Genomic DNA, 19,235 nt, shown 5'->3' with positions numbered 1-19,235 from the left:
CTTAGCTGCTTGTCTTTGTCAAGAGCGCGGTTGGGGATCTTTTATGTGAAAGATGTAGGATTCTCGGGCTGACTTTGATTATTTATTCATCCCCCTCCGTGGGTGTGTGATAGCCAGGGCACCGCGGAGCCCCCTGTCCTGGCTACTCTTGCTCTGAAATTCATTGAGCTTTAAAGCCCTTTGAAAATTGCTGTTTGAGGGAGGGGAAAAGTTTTTGAAGGCCTGTTTCTCTCTCCCACTCCACAGTGCCACAACACCTTTTGCCACCGTTTCATGCTCCCTTACCGATTGACATGAGACACCAGGAGGGAAGGTACCATTATGAGCCCCACTCTGTCCACGGCGTGCACGGGTAAGTTCTGCCCTCCACCCTCCACCCCAGCATGTTGTCACCTGTCACCCCGGAGGCCAGCAGCCTCAGCCACCTGTCATGCCTCCGTCTGTCTTTCTGGATTTCCTGATCTGCCCTGTCCTGAGCTGATGGTCACCTCTGCCACCCGGGAGGGCGATGAGCCGGGACCCTGCGCACATGTGTTGGTGGGATCCCTCTGGTTCCCTGAGAAGGAAGCCCCGCTTGGCTCACACGTCCCCACCTCCAAGGCTGCAGGCTGTCCCGGTGTACCCATAGCACCTTGAGGCTCTGTGTGCACCCACGCAGTGGGAACCCCCTCCAGGCCAGAGGTCCTTCATAAGTACCGGGACCTTAGTTATATGTTGTCGTAGGATAATACTTCATAGCACCCTTTTTTACACGTCTCAGTTTAGAATATTATAGAGTCACCCTGATGATAAGGACAAGCTCCATGTTATATTTTGGGGCCTGTTCCCTCTCCCTGCTCTGAGATCCCTGGTAGAAGGGGCCTCACCCAGTGCCGTCTTGCTAAAACTAATCCTGCCCCTCTTTATTCCCACCTGAGTCTTCGAAGCCACCAAGTTTTCTCGGTCTTTGCGATTCAAAGACTCGGCCCGGTGCTGCCGCATCCATTCTGCTTTCAGAGGACAGGCTGGAACCTTCTCCCTACCCCCACATCTCTGCTGCTCCTCACACCTGTCTTGGAGGGAGCCTATTGCAAAGGGCCAACCGGCCCCGGGGCCCCTCTAGACCCAGCCACCTCACCTGTCCACACCAAGTCACTGTTCACAGTCCTAGGACACACAGCCCTGCCACAGTTCCCCGTGCCCGGAATGCACCCTCCTCCTGGGGACCACACCGAGTGGGGGCCCTTCCCCCGGGATCATCTGTTTTTACACCTACTCCCCCCCCCCCCCCAGCAGGCTCTGAACTTCCCTCTCATTGCCCCATTGCCAGTGGCCTATACATAACAGGTGCTTGATCAATGTTTGCTGAGTGAGAGCACTCCCCACCCACCCACCCACCCACTGAAGACAAACCCTACTTCCTGCCTCTCCCAGCTCCTGTCTGAGTGAAGTCAGTGAACTCTTGCTGAGCCCGCCCCACCTTCAAAGCAAGCACTGTACCTGATCAGGAGGCCGGAGACTGAGAAGGTCCCAGCCCTCAGGCGGCTCCTGTTTCTGGGCACCCATTGTTGCCTCCCCAAGGCAGAGCCAATCTGGGACTTTGCTTTTCTTTCCTTTAACATATCTTTTACTTTGAAATAATTTCAGACATGTGAAAACAGTTGCAAAAATAGTGCAAAGGTTTCCATTATCCCCTCCACTGTTCACATCTTACGTGACCAAAAAGACTGATACAGTGTCATTGACTAACTTGTAAATCTTACCCACATTTCCTCAGTTTCCCCACTAATTTCTTTTTTTTTTTTCCTGTTCAGGATCCAGCCTTTGCATTTAGCAGTCAAACCTCCTTCACTCTGAGATAGTGGCTTAGTTTCTCTTGTCTTTCATGACCTTGACCCTCTCGAAGAGGACAGGCCAGTACAAAATGTGCAGATGTCCTCGATTTGGGACACTTACGTGAAAGTTGCCTCATGATTAAATTCAGAATAGAGGCACTTGGGTGGCTCAGTCAGTTAAGCATCTGACTCTTGGTTTCAGCTCAGGTCATGATCTCACGGTTCCGTGAGTTCGAGCTGGGCATCAGGCTTTGTGCTGACATGGTAGAGCCTGCTTAGGATTCTCTCTCTCTCTCTCTCTCTCTCTCTCTCTCTCTCTCCCTCTCTCTCTCTCTCTCTCTCTGCCCCTCCTGAGCTCATGCTTTCTTTGTCTCTCTCAAAAGTGAATAAACTTAAAAAAAAAATCCAGAATAAGCATTTTGGGGTATAATACCTTAAAAGTGGTTCAGTGCCCCTACCTAGTACATCATGCCATGCACATGATGGCAATACTTCTCGTCATGGGAGATGTTAATTTTTCTCATCACTGGAGATCACTTAGTTAACGTGAAGTCTGCTGGGTTTCTCTACTTTAAAGCTGGTCCCTTTGTAAGTAATAAGTATCTTGGGCCGTGATACTTGGATAATATGTAAATATCCTGTGTCCCATCATATCTTCACCCACTAACTTTAATATCCATGGACAGTTCTCAACAGAAACTAATTACTAGTGTTTGCCAAATGGTGATTTTCTATTTCCATCATTCCTTCCACATTTATCACCTGGAATTCTCCTGTGAGAAATAGTCCCTTCTCCCCTGTGTCTTTCTTTCTTTGGCTATTTACTTACACCAAATAAATGCCTGGATAGTCGTGTTACTCTGAGGTATATTCTGTTGTGGTCACTATTTTTGTGTGGTTGCAGCAACCACAGATTTGGACTTTGGGAGTCCCCTAGAGTCGTCTCCCGGGTCTTTCAAATACTGGAAATTTCTCATTTCGTGGCAGCGCATGTCGCCGGTTCTCACTTGACTGGGGCCTGCTGCTGGTCCAGCTGGTAGGTGATGGGGCCCTTGCAGCCCTCTGCCCACCTCCCAGCCCCTCCAGCCGCAGGGGCTGAGACTACAGCTCTGGCGGCTAGCTTATGGGGGATGCACACATTTGGAGCTAGTGAATCACCCGAAAATTGCTCAGTCGATAGCATCTGAGAACCGAAGGAGAATCAAGGAAGCCGAGTCCCTATTTGGGAGGGGATTGGAGTTGCTGACTTTCTGCTCTTGAGAAATACTGGGGCTCGTTCAGTGACACAGATCCTCGGAAAGTAGACCCGCAGGGAAGTGTCCCCTGCAAGGGACCTGGTGCTGGTCAGAGACATGGGTGGTGCCGGTGGCTCCTTGGAGGCACAGCCCACGCAGGATTGCAGCACCGTGAGGTGACTATCTTGGCTCACATGTCTGCACAAACCTGGTGACCACAGCAGAGCTATAATAAGACCCCACCATTGACAACTGCCATTTCTCACAATAATTCCGACCTACTAAACAGGCTCTGTTATAAATATTTCATGTTCTCATCTCTCTTAATCCTCTCAACAGCCCTGTAAGACAGGCATTTCATACCATCCCATTTTACAGAAGGAACTAAGGCAGCACAGAGAGGTTAAATAACTAATCACCAGGGTCACCCACTTAGGGAGTGGGAGAGTTAGAAATCTAATTACAACCTCCTGACCCCAGGCTCTCAGCTGCACGCTGGGCTCTCTCCTGGAGGCACATAGATAAGCACTGGTCTCCTGGACAGGCCCAGCTGATTCCTTCTTGAAAGCACATAGAGCCCTTTGTTAGGGCACCACCCCCAGTCAGTGGTTCCCCAACCCTCTGGACCCGCAGCATCAGCATCCTCTGTTAGGAATACGGATTCTCAGGCCCTAGGCCAGACTGCTGAGTCAGAGACTGGGGTAGGGCTCATGTTTGGGTTTAACATGCCCCCAGGCGATGCTTCTATGGGCCTCCCGTCACTGAATGAGGGAGCCCTGACTGGAGCCCTCAGTGCTGTCCCCCTGGGGCTGATGGAGATCTAAGAGATGGTCCCTGAGTCTTCTCCAGGCTTTGTCATTCACCGGCCTTTGGTTGGACACAAGTCATGTCCCCTCTCTGGGCCTGCTTCCTTCCCGGCCAGTGAAGGGTGCGGCATGGGCAGAACACTGGTAGAAGCAGAAAGCCTTAGTGGCAGGCAGCTGGGGAGGTCTGGCCAGGTCAGTGGGCCTGTGGAAATGGCCTTGTCACTCCCTGGCCCAGATGACTCTTTCACCAGACTTGATACCTGAGGGGCAGTGAATTAGTCTCCTGTTGCTGCTATAACAGTTTACCCAGTGGCACAACACGATACTAACTTATTCTCAGATAGTTCTGGAGGCCAGAAGTCTAAAGTAAATCAAGGTATTGGTAGGGCTGGTTCCTTCTGGAGACTCCAGAGGAGAATCTAGCTTCTTGACTTTCATCGTTTCTGGAGGCTCCCCGTGATCCTTAGCCGGTGACCCTTGCCTCTTGTCACATTGCCTTTTCTCCCCTGTTTCTGTCCTCACATTGTCTTCCTCTTCTATAATACTCTTCTCTCTCTGCCTCTCTTATAAAGATGCCAGTGAGGGCTTTTAGGGTCCCCCCCCCCCCCGGGTAATCCAAGATAATCTTCCTGTCTCAAGATCCTTAATTCTATAACATCTGCAAAGTCCTTTTTTCCCCCTAGAAAGTCACAGTCACAGATGCCAGGGATTAGGGCCTGAATGTCTCTGGGGCTTATTTGGATCCCCAAACCCCCGTGGCCAGTATGGCATCACCGAGGAGAATATAACAAAAGGCGTCAGCCGTGTGTGCAGGGCCTCTGGGAGGCCAGGCTCTGCCAGGGAGGGAGTCAGGTATGCTATATCGGTTTCACCTTCCCCACTGCCCTGTGAGATGCAGCTGGTGAGCTTCAGAGGGGGCATCGACTTCCTGCCAGTCGGCCCTGCGAGGTGGGCATGCCGTCCCCCCTCCCCAGCTAGGGAGGGGCTCTCCTGGTTAACACCCCAGTGACGGGCAGAAGCACTGTGTTCCCAAAGCCCCGTGCCCTGCCAGGATGCACCTTCGAGGGCTCCACATAATCCTCGGGACGGTCGGTCCCCACCCGGCCACACGGGGACACTGGCCAGTACTTCAGGGCTGGCCTGGGGCCCTGGGAAGTCCACCCCTTCCCTCTCCCGCACCGGTGCCTCAGGTGGGAAACAGGACGAAGCCTACACGAAAAAAACGGCCCCGGTGGCTCTGGCTTCTGTGATTAATGCGGTTGGAGCCTGGGGGAGCGCCCGATCCATCAAGCCCCTGCGGTAGCCCACGCCGCCTCTGCGGCGCTAAATGCGTCTAATTACACAAACGTTGCGCAGCAAATGAGGTGCGCTGTCGTCTCTTGTCTGCAGGGTGGGGGCCTCCGCCTACGGCTCCGCGCCGGGGCCGCTGCCCATTGGCTGCCCTGGGCCCCACAGTCCGGTGATTGGGCGCCTCGGGCGCATGCGCTCCGGGGATAGTGCTCCACCACGCGTGCGCCGGAGATCCTCCCGCTAGACCAGGGAAGTGCTCTGCCACCGACCCTGCCAGCCCACCTGGCCTTGAATCCCAGCGCTGAACTCAGCCGACCAATCCGAAAGGATTAACCTGAGTTTCTCCTTCTGTAATAGGCCATAATACTAGCACTTGTCCCATCTGAGGAGTTGTTTTGAGAATGGAATGGGGTCCTATAAGTAAAACAGGCAGAGGGGTTTGGAAGCATTCAGTGGATGTTAACGGTGAATATTCTCACAGTTGCTATGTCCGTTTGCTTATTGGAGGGCGGGGGGTGTCATTGCAGGCCGAGGGACTTGTGGCGGAGGTAGGCCATGACATGACCTTCAAAGAGGATTCTGTCTGGTGGCCGTGACATAAGAAGGTGGAAAATAGGACTGAAGAAGTACCACTGGGGATGGGGAGGCGTGGGGCCTTTTTTTCTCCCAGTTGAAAGACTTTGGACTTTATCCCCTTGGCAACCAGGAGCAAGAGGGAAGGGTCAGATTTATTTCCAGGGTGCCCGTAGGAGCACCTAGGGGATTGAGAGGAGAAGTGGGGAACCCGGCAAAGGGACCTGCCAGAGCCTGTCATCGTGTCCCAGGCAGATGAGGAGCAGGGTCTAGGCTGACTGTCCTCCACTCCAACAGGCGGCTACAGACGGGTGGGGTATAGGGTTCAGTGTGTGGAAACCCAGCCTGCACAGCCCAGCTGGACAGCCTCCTCCTCGATGCCTGCCCCCCACCCTGACACAGCCAACGTTCCCTGTCCCCTGGAGGTGCAAACCCACAGCAGGACTTGCACAGCTCCTTAATGCTCAAGTGGTTCTAGAAGAGTACCTGGCACTGTCGGTGGACTCTGTGGGCAGCATTTCTTCTCTTTTCTTATTTTTATGTTTATTTACTCTTGAGACAGACAGAGACAGAGCATGAGTGGGGGAGGGGCAAAGAGAGAGGGAGACACAGCATCTGAAGCAGGCTCCAGGCTCTGAGCTGTCAGCACAGAGCCCAAAGCAGGGCTCGAACTCACAAACTGTGAGATCATGACTTGAGCCTAAGTTGAAAGCTTAACAGACTGAGCCACCCAGGTGCCCCTTGGGGCAACATTTCTTATCTGTATAAACCACAAGTGGTGCGGAGATAAATGGGCAGGGGGGTTGTTTCTGCTGGTCAGGTGGGGTTCTCTTGTGACCCCCCCCCCAACTTCCCCTTGGGAATATGATCCTGAGTGGCTGAGAGTCCATTCTTGAGAGCGAGAAGGAAAGGCCGGCCAGTCAGTGGGGGCAAACATTCCCTGTAGACTTTCCATAGCCTTGTGACTGCTGGTGGGAAACGGCGGGGGGAGCTCTTTGGATCCCCTCCTGGCCCTGCCCTTGGAAACAGGCTTGCTAGGCATAGTGGGGACAGAGGCTGAGGCATGGCATGCAGGGCCCCCAGCTGGAGCTCCCCACTTGCCCCCTGTAAGCAGTCACGTAAGCAGGAGTGTGGGAATCAGTGGGCCAGGATCAACCCGTGCCCTGTCGTGGAAGGGGTCAACCTTCCACTCCCCGTGTGGCTTATAGGGTCCTTCTCATCCCAGCCCAGTCATGGGGCGTCAGAGAGGACCAATTCCAGCTGCTTCCAGCCCAGGAGGGTACGCAGAGATCATCTCGTCCTGCAATTCTCAAACCTGGCTGCGAATCTGAACTCGGGTCTGTCTTAAAGATGCACATTCTTAGGCCCAAGCCTAGAAGTTCTGGTTCTTTTGGGCTAAAATGGGGAAGGGAATCTGTTTACAGACACCCACAGGCCAGCACTTGGGGACCACCGCGAGCCACTCTGCTTATTTTATACCCAAGAAAACAGTCCCGGGGCTGTGTGTTGGCTTTCCAGAGTCCTAGAATCAGCAGGCTGTAGGCCTTTCCCCCTCAGTGATAACAGGTCCAAAGTACGAGGTGTTAAAAATCCCCCGGTTCCTTTTTGTCACCCATTCACAGATGCAGTCCCCATAAGTTGACCTAAATCTGTGCACATTCTCGGCTTGCAGAAGGGGGTGAGCTTCTGGAACGAGGGCAGCTACATCTTCCCAACCATGAGAAGGACAGTCCCTTTCTCTCTCCTCGTGCCTGATTCCATACCTGACCTCTGACATCCGTGGTGATGGCTGAACCTGCAGCACCGGCCTAGGTTCTAGAGCTGACCACCACTAGTCACTGCCATCAGGGCCACTTGATCCTGAGCTGTAGTTGGTGAGCAGGGTTCCAGCGGTCACGGCCCAAGGCCACCCGTATAGACAAGGAGAGAGGAGGGGGGCGGTCTTGCTAGGGACAGATGGCTCTGGGGCTTTAGCTATCAATTCATGTGAAGTCAGCATGAGGGCCCAGGTAGTTTGAGAAAAGAGGAAACGCCAGCTGGTGGGTGCGAGGGCCTGTGCCTTCCACCATCATCTGCACACTTTGTCACACGTGCAAATTATCCAGAGACCCCCTGAGAGAGCTGTTAAGGATGTCTGAACCCACCTTGTCCTGGTGCCTGCATATTAATGGGGATGTTTAAGCCCCTCTGTTGGTGTACTTCACAACGTAGTTGCTTTGCTGTTGTTGGCCGAGCTCCTGAACTTTCTATTCTGGAGGGATTTGAAGATGGCTTTTTCCAAGGTCAGTGTTCCATAAAGACTGCACCAGCTCGTCGTGAGATTAATAAACATGCAACCTGCTTGGTTTGGGGCCCCTGACAGCCCTGTCCTCAGCCCGCCTCGAGGCAGTAATATTTTCTGGTTGGTTCACGGTTCGCCAGGTTCACGGTTCACAGAGGACTGGCTTTGTGTTTCTCAAAGAACGTTCTCTTCCCTCAGCAAATGTGCGCACTTCTTTTCAGAGATTCGTGGAAGCAAGGAAGACACTTTGGGAGGGCATATCTGCCTGGCTTCCGGGCTGAGATGCTGGGTGGGTCCACAGTTGCCCACCAGAGGCCTCGTCCTCCTCCTCACTGGGGTCCAAGTTGTCCTTTTATCTCTAGGGAGCGCTCCTTAAAACCCGCTGTAACCGACCACTTCCTCCTCAGAGCAATGGGATGGCAGGTAGACGCAGAGCCCAGAGAACTGTGGAGCTGACCTCCCCTCATGGCTATCTGAGGGCTGAGTGGCTAATAAGTGTGGAGCCTTGGCTCAAGGTGATGTGAGTGACCCTTAGAGACCCCTCTGGGCAGCAGGTCGCTGGGGGCAGGCTGACTGAGGTGCAGGGTCCAGCCCTCTGGATTTAACTGTCACCTGCTCCCTACAAGGAAAGCAACATTGTCACATTTGCTTGCTAAGTGGAGAAACTGAGGCACAGTGAGGTTGACCACTTTCTCTAGTGACATCCTCCTAGTACGTAGCAAAGCTAGGACTGGAACCCGGGCAGTTTGACCCTAGAGGCCCCCTCTCTGCATGGACCTTTCTGCTAAAGACTCTCCCGGCTCTGAGAGCTTCAGATTCCCGGCTCCAGGAACAGGCTCTGCGGTGTGGGACAGACAGCTCATTTATAATGGAATCTGGCCTGTAAAAGTTTAATGAGGAGCGTGTCTGATAAGCCAGCCTGCTCTTTGATCTTTGCTGATCGCTGGCCCCTCGCAGAAGAGGAGCTGCCTGGCTCTGGGCTTTGGAGAGAGCCTGTGCGGTCAGCCCAGGGCAGGAGGGGCCCCGGGAGTGAAAGGCATCTTGATGTGCAGAAAGGAGGCGGGTCTGCACTGGGGGAGGGCATATGCAAAGCAGGCATAGGGAAGGGCTTCCTGGTGGGAAAGTCCTGCAGGGTTGAGAGGTGGTCTTTCTGGTTCTCCTGTCCCACTGGGCCACCATCCTCTTGAGCATTGCACATCCTACACCCCCAGGATTTGGGCAGGATGGGGTGGGGCCAGGGTTCAAATCCTGCCTATGCCACTTACACCCTTTATGTCTTTGGTCTGGCTGTTTAACTCTGTGAGCCTTGGTTTCCCCATCTCTAAAGTGGGGATCCAGGGACCCCTGGATGGCTCAGTCTGTTAAGCCTCCGACTTCGGCTTAGGTCATGATCTCACAGCTCGTGAGAGCCCCACGTCGGGCCCTGTGCTAAGAGCCTAGAGCTTGCTTCGGTTTCTGTCTTCTTCTGTCTCTGCCCCTCCCCCATTCTCACTCTGTCTCGATAAATAAATAAATAAATAAATAAATAAATAAATAAATAAGGGGATACAACAGCATCCCATGGGGTGGGCTTGAGGATTAGGTGAGTGGGTGTACGTAAAGCACATAGAACAGCCCCTGGTACATCGTGAGCTCCGGACAATGATTTGCCCTTTTCACCCTCGTGCTGATACCAGAAGTAAAGGCACATTTCATCCCAGGTACTCTACTGGGTGCTGGGCAGATGTTATCATCTCCAGTACCCCCAACACCTTGTAAGGTGAGTGATAGTCTCCCCATTTTGTGGAGCAGAAAAACAGATCCCAGAATGTAAGAGCTCCCCAAGATCATTCAGCTGGTATGTGAGATCTGACTCTCCATCCTGAGACTTTCTCTATGCCGTGATTGTCCTTGGAGAGGAAGTAACATCCCGTTGCAGGTCTTAGGGCTACGGTGGGTTATCCCTGCTGGCAAAGATGGGAACAGAACGATAGTCAACCCAAAGGAATTAATCAGTAGGAATAAAAAAATTTTTTAATTTTTTTTTTTTTTTTTTGAGAGGGAGAGCACACGCTCACAGGGGAGAGGCAGAGAGAGAGGGAGACACAGAATCTGAAGCAGCCTCCAAGCTCCAGGCTCTGAGCTGTCAGCACAGAGCCCGACTCAGGGCTTGAAACCACGAATTGTGAGATCACCACCTGAGCCGAAGTCGGACACTTAACTGATTGAGCCACCCGGGTGCCCCACTAGGAGTAAAATTTCAGTTTGTGGGATAGATTGGCCTTTGAGGTGGGATCCTCTCCCAGGGCACATGGTCGGGTTGCCCACTCTGGGTGGAAGCTGATGCCAGTGCCCAGAATGCATTCGCATTCAGCCTAGCTCATTGCTGCTGGCTTTCCTGGAGGTCAGTGCTGCTGGCCTTGGTCAACCACAGTTGGGGGGACTCGTGAGCAGTGCTCTGCCCCTGAGTCCCACTGCTCCTTGAGCGTCCAGCACTGTGGCCGGCATTGCTGTGTCACTTACTCGTCCTGGTGCCCATGGAGAAGAAGAGGTACACTGGGCACGGTGGGAGCCTTTTCTCCCATTCTCTCTTGCTGGGAGCTGCATTTCTGAGATGTGAACTTGAGCCGCCCTGCCCAAGCAAGTAGAGTTTAGCTGTTGCCTAACTCAGGGGGGTGGGAAGGTCTGAGCGCTCATTCATCTGACGTCACCCACCCAAGGCTAGGATGTGCCAGCCTTGTGCCAGGTGTTGGGGATACAGGCCCAAGGAGGCCCACTGTTGCTGCCCATATGCATCTCATGGTCTTGGAGGGGAAGGAGGAGAAATGGGGCAGTTACAGAGTCGTGTACTGGAAAGGGGGTGGGAGCCCAGAACACCAAGAAACCAGGAATGGAAAGCATTTACCGGAAGGAAGGCATGGGCAGCCTGTCTGTCCCCAGCTCAGCCCTAGCTCCAGCCTGCCATGGGGCTCCAGGGCCTTCTTGGGGTTGCCCCTGTACCAATGAGGGCCTCCGCTCCCAGGCAGACACAGATCTCAGTATGAAAGAGGGGGCCTTTTCAATGCACACACTAATGGACTCAAAATTGGGTAAAAATCAGCAGCACACCCACCTCTAAGAAGACTTTTTATCTAAACTATTTGGAATTATCCATCTAGTTTTGACAGGCATCCAGGAAAGGAAATTCCACACACCACTTTGGCAGGCCAGGCCAGAGTTGAAGAATTCTCACTGTGGAGGAGGTTCCCTGCGTGTAAGCCACCCGCCATCAGGGACTTTTCTCGTGGCCTAAACCTAGACCCCTAGGGCAGTGTGATGAAACCCTCCTGCCCTCCACCCACGGCTCCCCTTCCAGCCCCCTGGCATTTGCCCTGTGGTATGACAGTCCCCATAAAGCCGTGACGTTCTGGAAGATTCGGCTCAGACTGCGTTCAGTCTGGCTGTTCTTACAGACAAAGGCCTCACATACGCAGAGGTTAACCCCAGCACAGGTCACCTGGAGAGGACCTAATCCGGGCCTCTTCCCGGGGGCCAGCTGTGTTCCTGCCCCACCCCCATCCCCCACACATGGCTCAAATCCAAGGCCTCTCCCGCCACCCCCTCCCCAGCTCTGTCTAAGTCATCACTTGGCTACGAAAAGTCTCCTTGATACTTCCCTCTTGTCTTTTATCTTTTTGGTTTTTATGTTTGAAAAAGCTGATAACCTTCCTATCCTTCTGTTCCAAGGGAGTGGGGGGGGGGGGGGAATGTGATAAAGGGTGGGCAATCGAATTAACCCCTGTTGCCTGCGTGGCTAGATCTTAACCAAGTCCATGTGTATGGCGTCCTTTGTCGGTGCAGTTTTATAACCTAATTTCCCTACCAAAACATCAGTGTTTACTTAGTAAGAAATCTGCTCTTTGTCAGCTGAAAACAGTGATTTCTTTATTACGGCTCTGTGTAGGGAGTGACAGCTGAAAGCCGGCGGCTTGGCTAGGTCTGGTGGAGTGTGCGGGTCTGGGAACGGGGTGAGTGGAGGGTCGAATGGATCGCATGCGTATAAAGACATACGTTGGCCGCAGAGCAGGCCTGTCGGACGGGCTGGGGCGGGCCAGGAGGGAGCCTGGGCAGCAGACAGACGGAGCAGCCAAGATGAGCCCACTGGGTGACAGGGAGACAACCACCAGGCCCCCAGAGGCTTCCCAGCAGCCCACACAAGTTCACGACCAGCCCTGCGGTCTCTCAGCTCCCCACCACAGAGCCCCCGTCCGCTCAGCCAGCTTCTAACCAGAAGCCAACCATCCTCTTTAAGATTTAGGCTTATTAAATATTGAAGACATACAAAAGGACGAGCAAAAGCATGGTTAAGATATAAAAGAGTAGGGGTGCCTGGGTGGTTCAGTCGGTCGAGTGTCCGACTCTTGATTTCAGCTCAGGTCATGATCCCAGGGTCGTGGGAGGGAGCCTTGTGTCGGGCTCCACACTGAGCATGGAGCCTGCTTAAGATTCTCTCTCTCTCTCTCTCTCTCTCTCTCTCTCTCTCTTTCTGTCTCTTTCTGTCTCTCTCTCTCCCTCTCTCTCCCTCTGCCCTTCCGGCCCCCAGCTCTCTCTGTGGGAAAAAAAAAAAGATACAAAGAGTAGGAATATCATACGTGTCGTTCCCTGCCCAGGCGAGGGACTGGGGACACGCCAGCACCTTTAGGGTCCTTATGTGCCCCTCCGCTGCCCTGCCCCAGACACCCTCACTTCCACCACTCAGATTTATCATCCCCTTGCATCCATGATGGTTCCACTCTATGTCTGATTCCCCTAACAACACATCGTTTAGTTTTGCTTTGCGTGCTTGATATAAACAGAATCATTGCAAGTGTATTCACTGGGAACCTACTTTCATGGGTCAAATTATGTTCCAGAGATTCACCCGTTAATGCATGGGGCTCTTGGGTGGTGAATTCTCATGACTCTGAAGCAGTCTGAATTGACAGGCATCCGGGACGTGTCTTTGTTTTTGCAACTTCAGACATCATCACGGTGAACGCGCCTGTCCCATCCTCTGGGCCCCACGTATGGCTGGCTGTTCTTTAGAATAAATGTGTGTCTGGGAATGAAATTGCTGAGTCATGGGGTGTTCACGTTTTAACTCTGGATGTTGCCAGACTTTTCCTGGGAGGTTTCGCCCCCAACAGGGTTTGAGAGCTCGGCTTGCTCCACATCCTTGTTAGCAGGGTAATGTCAGCAACATTTAATTTTTTGCCACAATTTTGGTGTCTCCTGTGATTTGGATTTTCTATTTTCCTGACTGATTACTGGTGAAGCTGAGCATCCTTTCGCCTGTTTATTGGCCAATAACGTTTCCTTCTTGCGAAGCGCCTGTTGAGCTGTTTTGCTCATTTCTGTATGGAGGTGCCTTTTTTCATATTGATGTGAATAAGCTTTGTATGTAGTAAGGCCACTCATTCCATAATTAGTTATCGGTGTCGCAAACATCCTCTCTCAGTTTGTGCTTGTTCTTTTCAATCCCACGATGAGGTGTCTGCACGAAGGGAAGTTCCTTTGATAACCCAAGTCGGGTGATGGACTTGGGAACCCAACTCAGGTTCCCAACGAACACACTTCCTGGTTCCCCACACATTCTCCTCCCACCCAGCTGTGTGGTCTGACTTTCAGCTCCGGGACTCTGGTAGCTGTTTCCCGATACGACCTGCTCTTTGTTCAGTTATTCTCCTGCCTCGGAACCCCAGGTCTGTGGCACTCACTGCCTCCTTTCCATTTCTCTGTACGAATTGAGGCCCAGTTTCAGGTGCCACCTCCTGCAGGAAGCCATCTCAGATGGCCCCAGCAGAATGAGTAAATTCTTTCCCTCCCACCCTCTTTCTGTTCCAGTACTTTGTATACTGTCGGTAGGCTACAGTTAGTGTCCACTCTCCTCTGCGACCCCAGAGGTCCCAGCCTGGTGATTCTGTCAAGGCACTGAAGTAGACTGCAGGCTTAGGGGGCTGTAACTTCCCAAACTCATGGCTGGATCCCCAGGTTCATCGCCCTAACGGCTGGTCATCAACATAGCCTCATGGGGACTCACACTTCTCTGCTGAGATCTGTGCAAGCATGGGTTCAAGGTGAACCTTGGGAATGTCAGAGTTGACCAGACACCCCTGGTGCAGCACTTGTCAGGCAGGTTTCTTATTTCCTCGGTGTGGGATGCTGGCCGAGTCTTCCTCAGTACCCCCAGCTCCCCACCCAGTGCCCTCAGAGGCCCACACTCAGTGAACATCGGCCGACAGAGGGACTAACGCATGAACCCACGAACAAATCACTGAATGGCTGGATGCTGTGGTCCCAGGCCCTGTTTACAGTTATCCTTTCTGCTGATTTATAGAGCTTCCCCACATGGGCAGAGGGCAGTGCAGGTGCATGGGAACATGCAGATTTTCACAGAAAATGAACTGGGCTCTGATTTGGAGAGGGGCAGTTCCCCAGCGCTTTCCCAAAGAATGTCAGTTTGCATCTCTTTACCCTTGCAAACCCCCTGGGTATATATTCTGAATGGGACCTGATTTCTGGAACTTTTTAAATTCCTATACGGAAAGCGCCAGAAGCAAGCTTGCCAGTGTGCACTCTCACACACCCCGAATGAACCAAACAAACAGAAGACCAAGAAACAACAAAAACCCTTGCAGGAGAGATTGAAGTCCACCCAGAGGAGCTCATCGGCCGTCTATCTGCTATCAGGCATAGGGCCGCGAGTGTTGACACATGCCTGCCCTCCTCACCCAGTCCTGGTGCTAAGGAACCCTGGCTCAAGGAGGCTCAGAGCAGGAAGACCAGCTTTGGGGTATTCGTTGGCCTTCTAGCAGATCAGTGGGCCCAAGGCCAGCTGCCTAGTGTTTCCCAGAAAGTGGGTGCCTGGCCCTGAGCGGCTCGGTAACGGCAGAGGGGTCACAGCCTCCCTACCCTGAGCCCTCTGACTCCACCCATGGCCCTGTGATCCTGGTGGGTGGCAGCCTCTCAGCCCAAAGGCGGGATGAGTACATGCCAGCCAGCGGTCTCCGGGGCGGGAGGGGCTGGCATGTCAGGGCTACGTGCAGGGCGCGTTCAGCTATGGGGAGCCAGTGACCGTGTAATCCGGGTGGCAGGCAGGAAGGCACGCTGCGGAGCCCTGTGAGCGTGCTCAGATGCCCTCCCAGTGTGGAGGGGAGTTTCCCCTTCCTCCCCAGCTTGCTGCCAACGGAGCGCCCACGGGGGGCCAGGCCACTCCGGGAAATAACACACAGACCCTGGTCTCTGAGGTCTGAACAGTCTCGGAAGACAGGTGACGGTAATAGTGACGGTGATGTCAGGACCTCCCACGGGCCTACTCCACACCAGCACAATATGCTTTATATACTGTCTTGGCTCCCAGCAAGCTGCCGCAAACTCAGTGGCTTAAAACAACAGAAATGGATTCCCTCGCGGTTTTGGAGATCAAGAGTCCAAAGTCATTATCACTGGGCTGAAATCAAGGCGTTGGCAGGGCCGTGCTGCCTCCATAGGCTCTAGGGGAGGATTTATCCTTGCCTCCTCCAGCCTCTGCAAGGCCACCAGTGTTCCTTGGCTTGTGGCCGCATCCCTCCAGCCTGTGTCCCCGTGATTACACTGCCTCCTTCTCTTCTGCGTCCCTCTGCCTCTCTCTATTCTAAGGACACTTGCTCTGGCATTTAGGACCCCCCTGGTAATCCATAATGTCCCCTTACCTTAATCACATCTGCCAAGCCTTTTTTTGTTGCCAATACAGTGATATTAGCAAGGGATGAGGAAGGACATAGATGCATCTTTGAGAGACAAGGTCAGCCCCCCATGCTCACCTGCCCTCTGCTTCCCACCACGTATTTGTAAGAGCGCCATTGCGATCGCTGTTTATAGATGAGCACACAGGTTCAGAGAGGTGCCTGAACCGCTCCAAGCCACGCAGCTAGGAGTGAGCTGAGCTGGAATCCGGGCCTTCTGCCTCAATGCCTATGCCATTCACTGGACACACTCCCTGCTTCATTCATTCATTCATTCATTCATTCATTCATTCATGTAGCAGCCACATGTTAAGCATGCCGTCCGAACTCCGGTGGGCACGGGAGGGGGTGCTGGGGAAGCAAGTGAGCAGGAGTGGACCTGAGCTTGCTCCCTGGCTGCCCATCCAAGGTGGGGGACAGGCCCTCAGGGGCTCACTGCAGGTGCCTGGTGCTCGGCCAGGATGGACGTGCTCAGGGTCCGGGGAAGGAGCTGTCCTCCACAGGAGTGTCTCATGAGGGACCTGACCTCCATGTGGAGCTAGGAGGCTTCTTGAGCAAGGGGGCCCTGAGCTGGACCCTTGGAGGGAGAGGTTGGAGGTTAGCTGGGGACAGAGGCAGGGCACGACTGGAGTAGCAGGTGTGGCACGGGCCCAGAACCAGAGCGGAAGCACAGGGAGGGTGGACAGAAGAGGCAGGTGCGTGACCACACAGGATCTCTCCTGCTGGTACCACAGCTTTCAGTCACCCTGAGAAGCAGGCCAGAGCTGAGGTTCGTAGGCCTGCAGCCCCAAGCGACCAGACCTCTCCTTCCTCAACCTCAGCAAAGGCCCCTAGAGCGGGCTGTGGCTGTGACCCCTAACACCGGGTCCCGGGGTTCCAGTCCAGCTGTGCCGCTGACCTCACCACAGCTGTGCCACTGCTGCTTTGGGTCTCAGTAGTGCTGTCGGTGAAATGGGACACAAAGCGTCCATCCCTGCCTGTTTCTGGCCCGACTGACCTGCCACAGGGAAAGGTCCATCAGGAGCCTCTCTGGGTTGCCAAGGGTCCTTCCTTCTGGCTCCTGGCCTTCACATGGGAGAGTTTGCCCCAGTGGCTCCTGCTGAGTCTGAGTGAGTCAGCATCCCTCAGCTCTGCATTGTTCTGCTTCTCCAAACAGCACCCTGGGTGGGGTACGCGTGCCCCATCCCTGCACTTCTGCCCCTCCTCCCACCGCAGTAAGGAGCACGTTGGTACCTGCCCCTGCAGCCCCACGGGAGCCATACACCCTTCGGGGGCACATCCCCATCCTACCAGCTCCCAGGGATGGTGCCCATACCCAAGCATGCAGGCATGCTGACTCGGGTCCAGCCACTTTGGCGCTGAGCCGCGTGTGGCTGTGTGGGGGTCTCATCGCCTTGGCCTTGCCTTCTCTCTCCCGCCAAAACTCTTGAGCCAGCACATGCGGAGGGGCCCAGGACTTGTTGGAAGATGGCACTGGGTCCACTCCGTTCTCTGAGCGTCTTCCCTTTGCTCATCTGTTAAATCTGTAAAAACATGTGGTGAGCATGGGGTGGGCATCTCCGAGGCACCCGGGGATGCACTGCACACTTCGCTTACGGAGCTCATTCCATGCCACGGCTGCCCTCGGGCAGGCCCCAGTGCCCCATTCCCTACAGGCGAGGTTGTGGAGGCTCGGGGCAGAGGGCACAGCCAAGGTCCGCAGTAAGTGGCAGGGCTATAATTCAGACCCAGAAAGCCCAGGTCCCACCTCCAAGTGTGGGCCGCTCCCCTCAGCCTGCACCCCACCCCAGCTGGGGTCGGCTCGAGGACCAGCTGAGGCAATGTCTGCAAAGAGACACCAAAGCTGAACTTGTCGAGGGCGGACGGCTGAGGCGGAAGCTTGCCTTTGGGTGGACCTCTGGGCAACGCGCCAAGCCTGACCTCGCAGAGTCAGAAAGGCCTAGTTTCCACTCCGCTCGGCCACTTAGAGCTCTGCAGCCTTGGGCAAGTCTGGTGAACCCCCCTTGACCCTTGGTTGCCTTCTGTTTAAAATGGAGGTAATACAAGCTGCCTTGCAGAGTTGCTGGATGTGTTGCGTGCAGCCGGTGTTCCTCCAAGGCTGACCCCCGTGTGCCGCGACTTCCCCACGGCAGCGGCAGGTTAGGGCCAGGACGGCAGCCGTCCAGCTAAGTCTCCGCTTGCTTTCCCCGTTCTTACTCCTCTTCGCGCCCGGCCACCACTCTGGTCTTTGGACCTGACCCAGAAGCCTTGTCCAGCGGCATCACCAGGCACCCCCCGGTAGAGGGGGAAGGGAAGAGGGTGGAGGAGAGACCCTGCTCAGGAGACGCCCTGTCTCGGTCCTCCCTGCAGCTTCCAGGAGGAGCCAGGCCGGCCGTCCTGACCAGCGCCGACATTGGGAGGGCAGGAGTCAACTGCCATAGGATAGGCCCCCCAGAGGCTGGGCCCCACTGCAGGCCACTGCCACCCGTCGCCAACAGGTGCCCACACACCCACATACACGCACACGCATGCACGTGGAGGCAGGGAGGCAGTTGCTGTTCCTCTTACCCAGAGCCCCCTGTTTGTGCCTCATGACCACACGTCAGCCCCCCCATGCTCACCTGCCCTCTGCTTCCCACCACGTATTTGTAAGAGCGCCATTGCAATCGCTGTTTATAGATGAGCACACAGGTTCAGAGAGGTGCCTGAACTGCTCCAAGCCACACAGCTAGGAGTGAGCCTCAGTGGCCCTGGGCAGGACACCTACCACCCCGTCCTTCAGTCCTGCAAGCGGGAGGGTGGACAGGCCCGAGGAACTAGGGCTCCAATCTGCGTTGCAGGATGCTGGGCCCAGGATCACTCTGGGCCAGGAGAGGCAGTGTTAGTTAAAGCTTGCCTTGGCTGTTGCCTATGATAGAAAAACTTAGCTCAAACCGCCTTAAACGAACAAACAAGCGCATAGGGTGAGATAACTGAAAAGGCCAACGCTACTAACTTCTGGCGAGGCTGGATCTGCACTAGGAGCACCTAGTCCACTGCTAGCTTAAGCTTATGCCCGTCTCTGAAACGATCACCGTACATGGGAATGTGGAATGCTCTGATCAGCTGAGCTTAGGTCACATGGCCCCCACCCCCAGGAGAAAAAGCAGAGTGGGTCCAGTGGGTCCAGTACAGATCCAGCCCAAAGTGCTCTGTTCCTCCATCAAGGCGTAGCCTTCGCTCACACAGATCCTTATACTCTAGCCTTTCTTTGCACGTGCTGCTTCCTTTATTTGTAATGCACTTCCTCACGAATTCCTACTGACCCTTCAGAACCCCTCACAAATGTCACCTCCTCTGAGAAGCCTTCCCTTACGCTTACATGCAGAGTTAGATAATTTTTTCCTCTGCTGGAGCCTTTATCAGACTGCCTGATGCTTACCTGATTTGGGGGTCCGCCTCTTCCACTTGGGTTCCTGGCTCCCTATAGGTCCTGGGCACAGAGCAAGTGCCCAGGTCCATTTTGTCGGGGATGTGAACAAATACACAAAGGAACA

At 54.3% G+C, this 19,235-nt stretch overlaps 1 protein-coding gene across 3 annotated transcripts in view; it reads left to right on the top strand.

The window, feature by feature from the left end:
- Positions 1–19,235, top strand: part of GLI2 (GLI family zinc finger 2) — a 258,248-nt gene that overhangs the window by 193,995 nt on the left and 45,018 nt on the right. For 2 of the 3 annotated variants that reach the window (XM_086718388.1, XM_086718390.1), the window contains one exon: positions 247–352. The exons of the other annotated variant lie outside the window; for it this stretch is intronic. In XM_086718388.1, the coding sequence (XP_086574514.1) occupies positions 247–352 (106 nt within the window). The remainder of the gene's footprint in view (positions 1–246; positions 353–19,235) is intronic. 3 annotated transcript variants of the gene reach the window in all.

Source organism: Puma concolor, chromosome C1, assembly GCF_028749965.1.
Source record: "Puma concolor isolate L17-30 chromosome C1, mPumCon1.1.hap2, whole genome shotgun sequence".
Taxonomy (NCBI): Eukaryota; Metazoa; Chordata; class Mammalia; order Carnivora; family Felidae; genus Puma; species Puma concolor.
The sequence above is the reverse complement of the archived record's forward strand: the minus strand, read 5'-3'. Positions and strand labels throughout refer to the sequence as shown.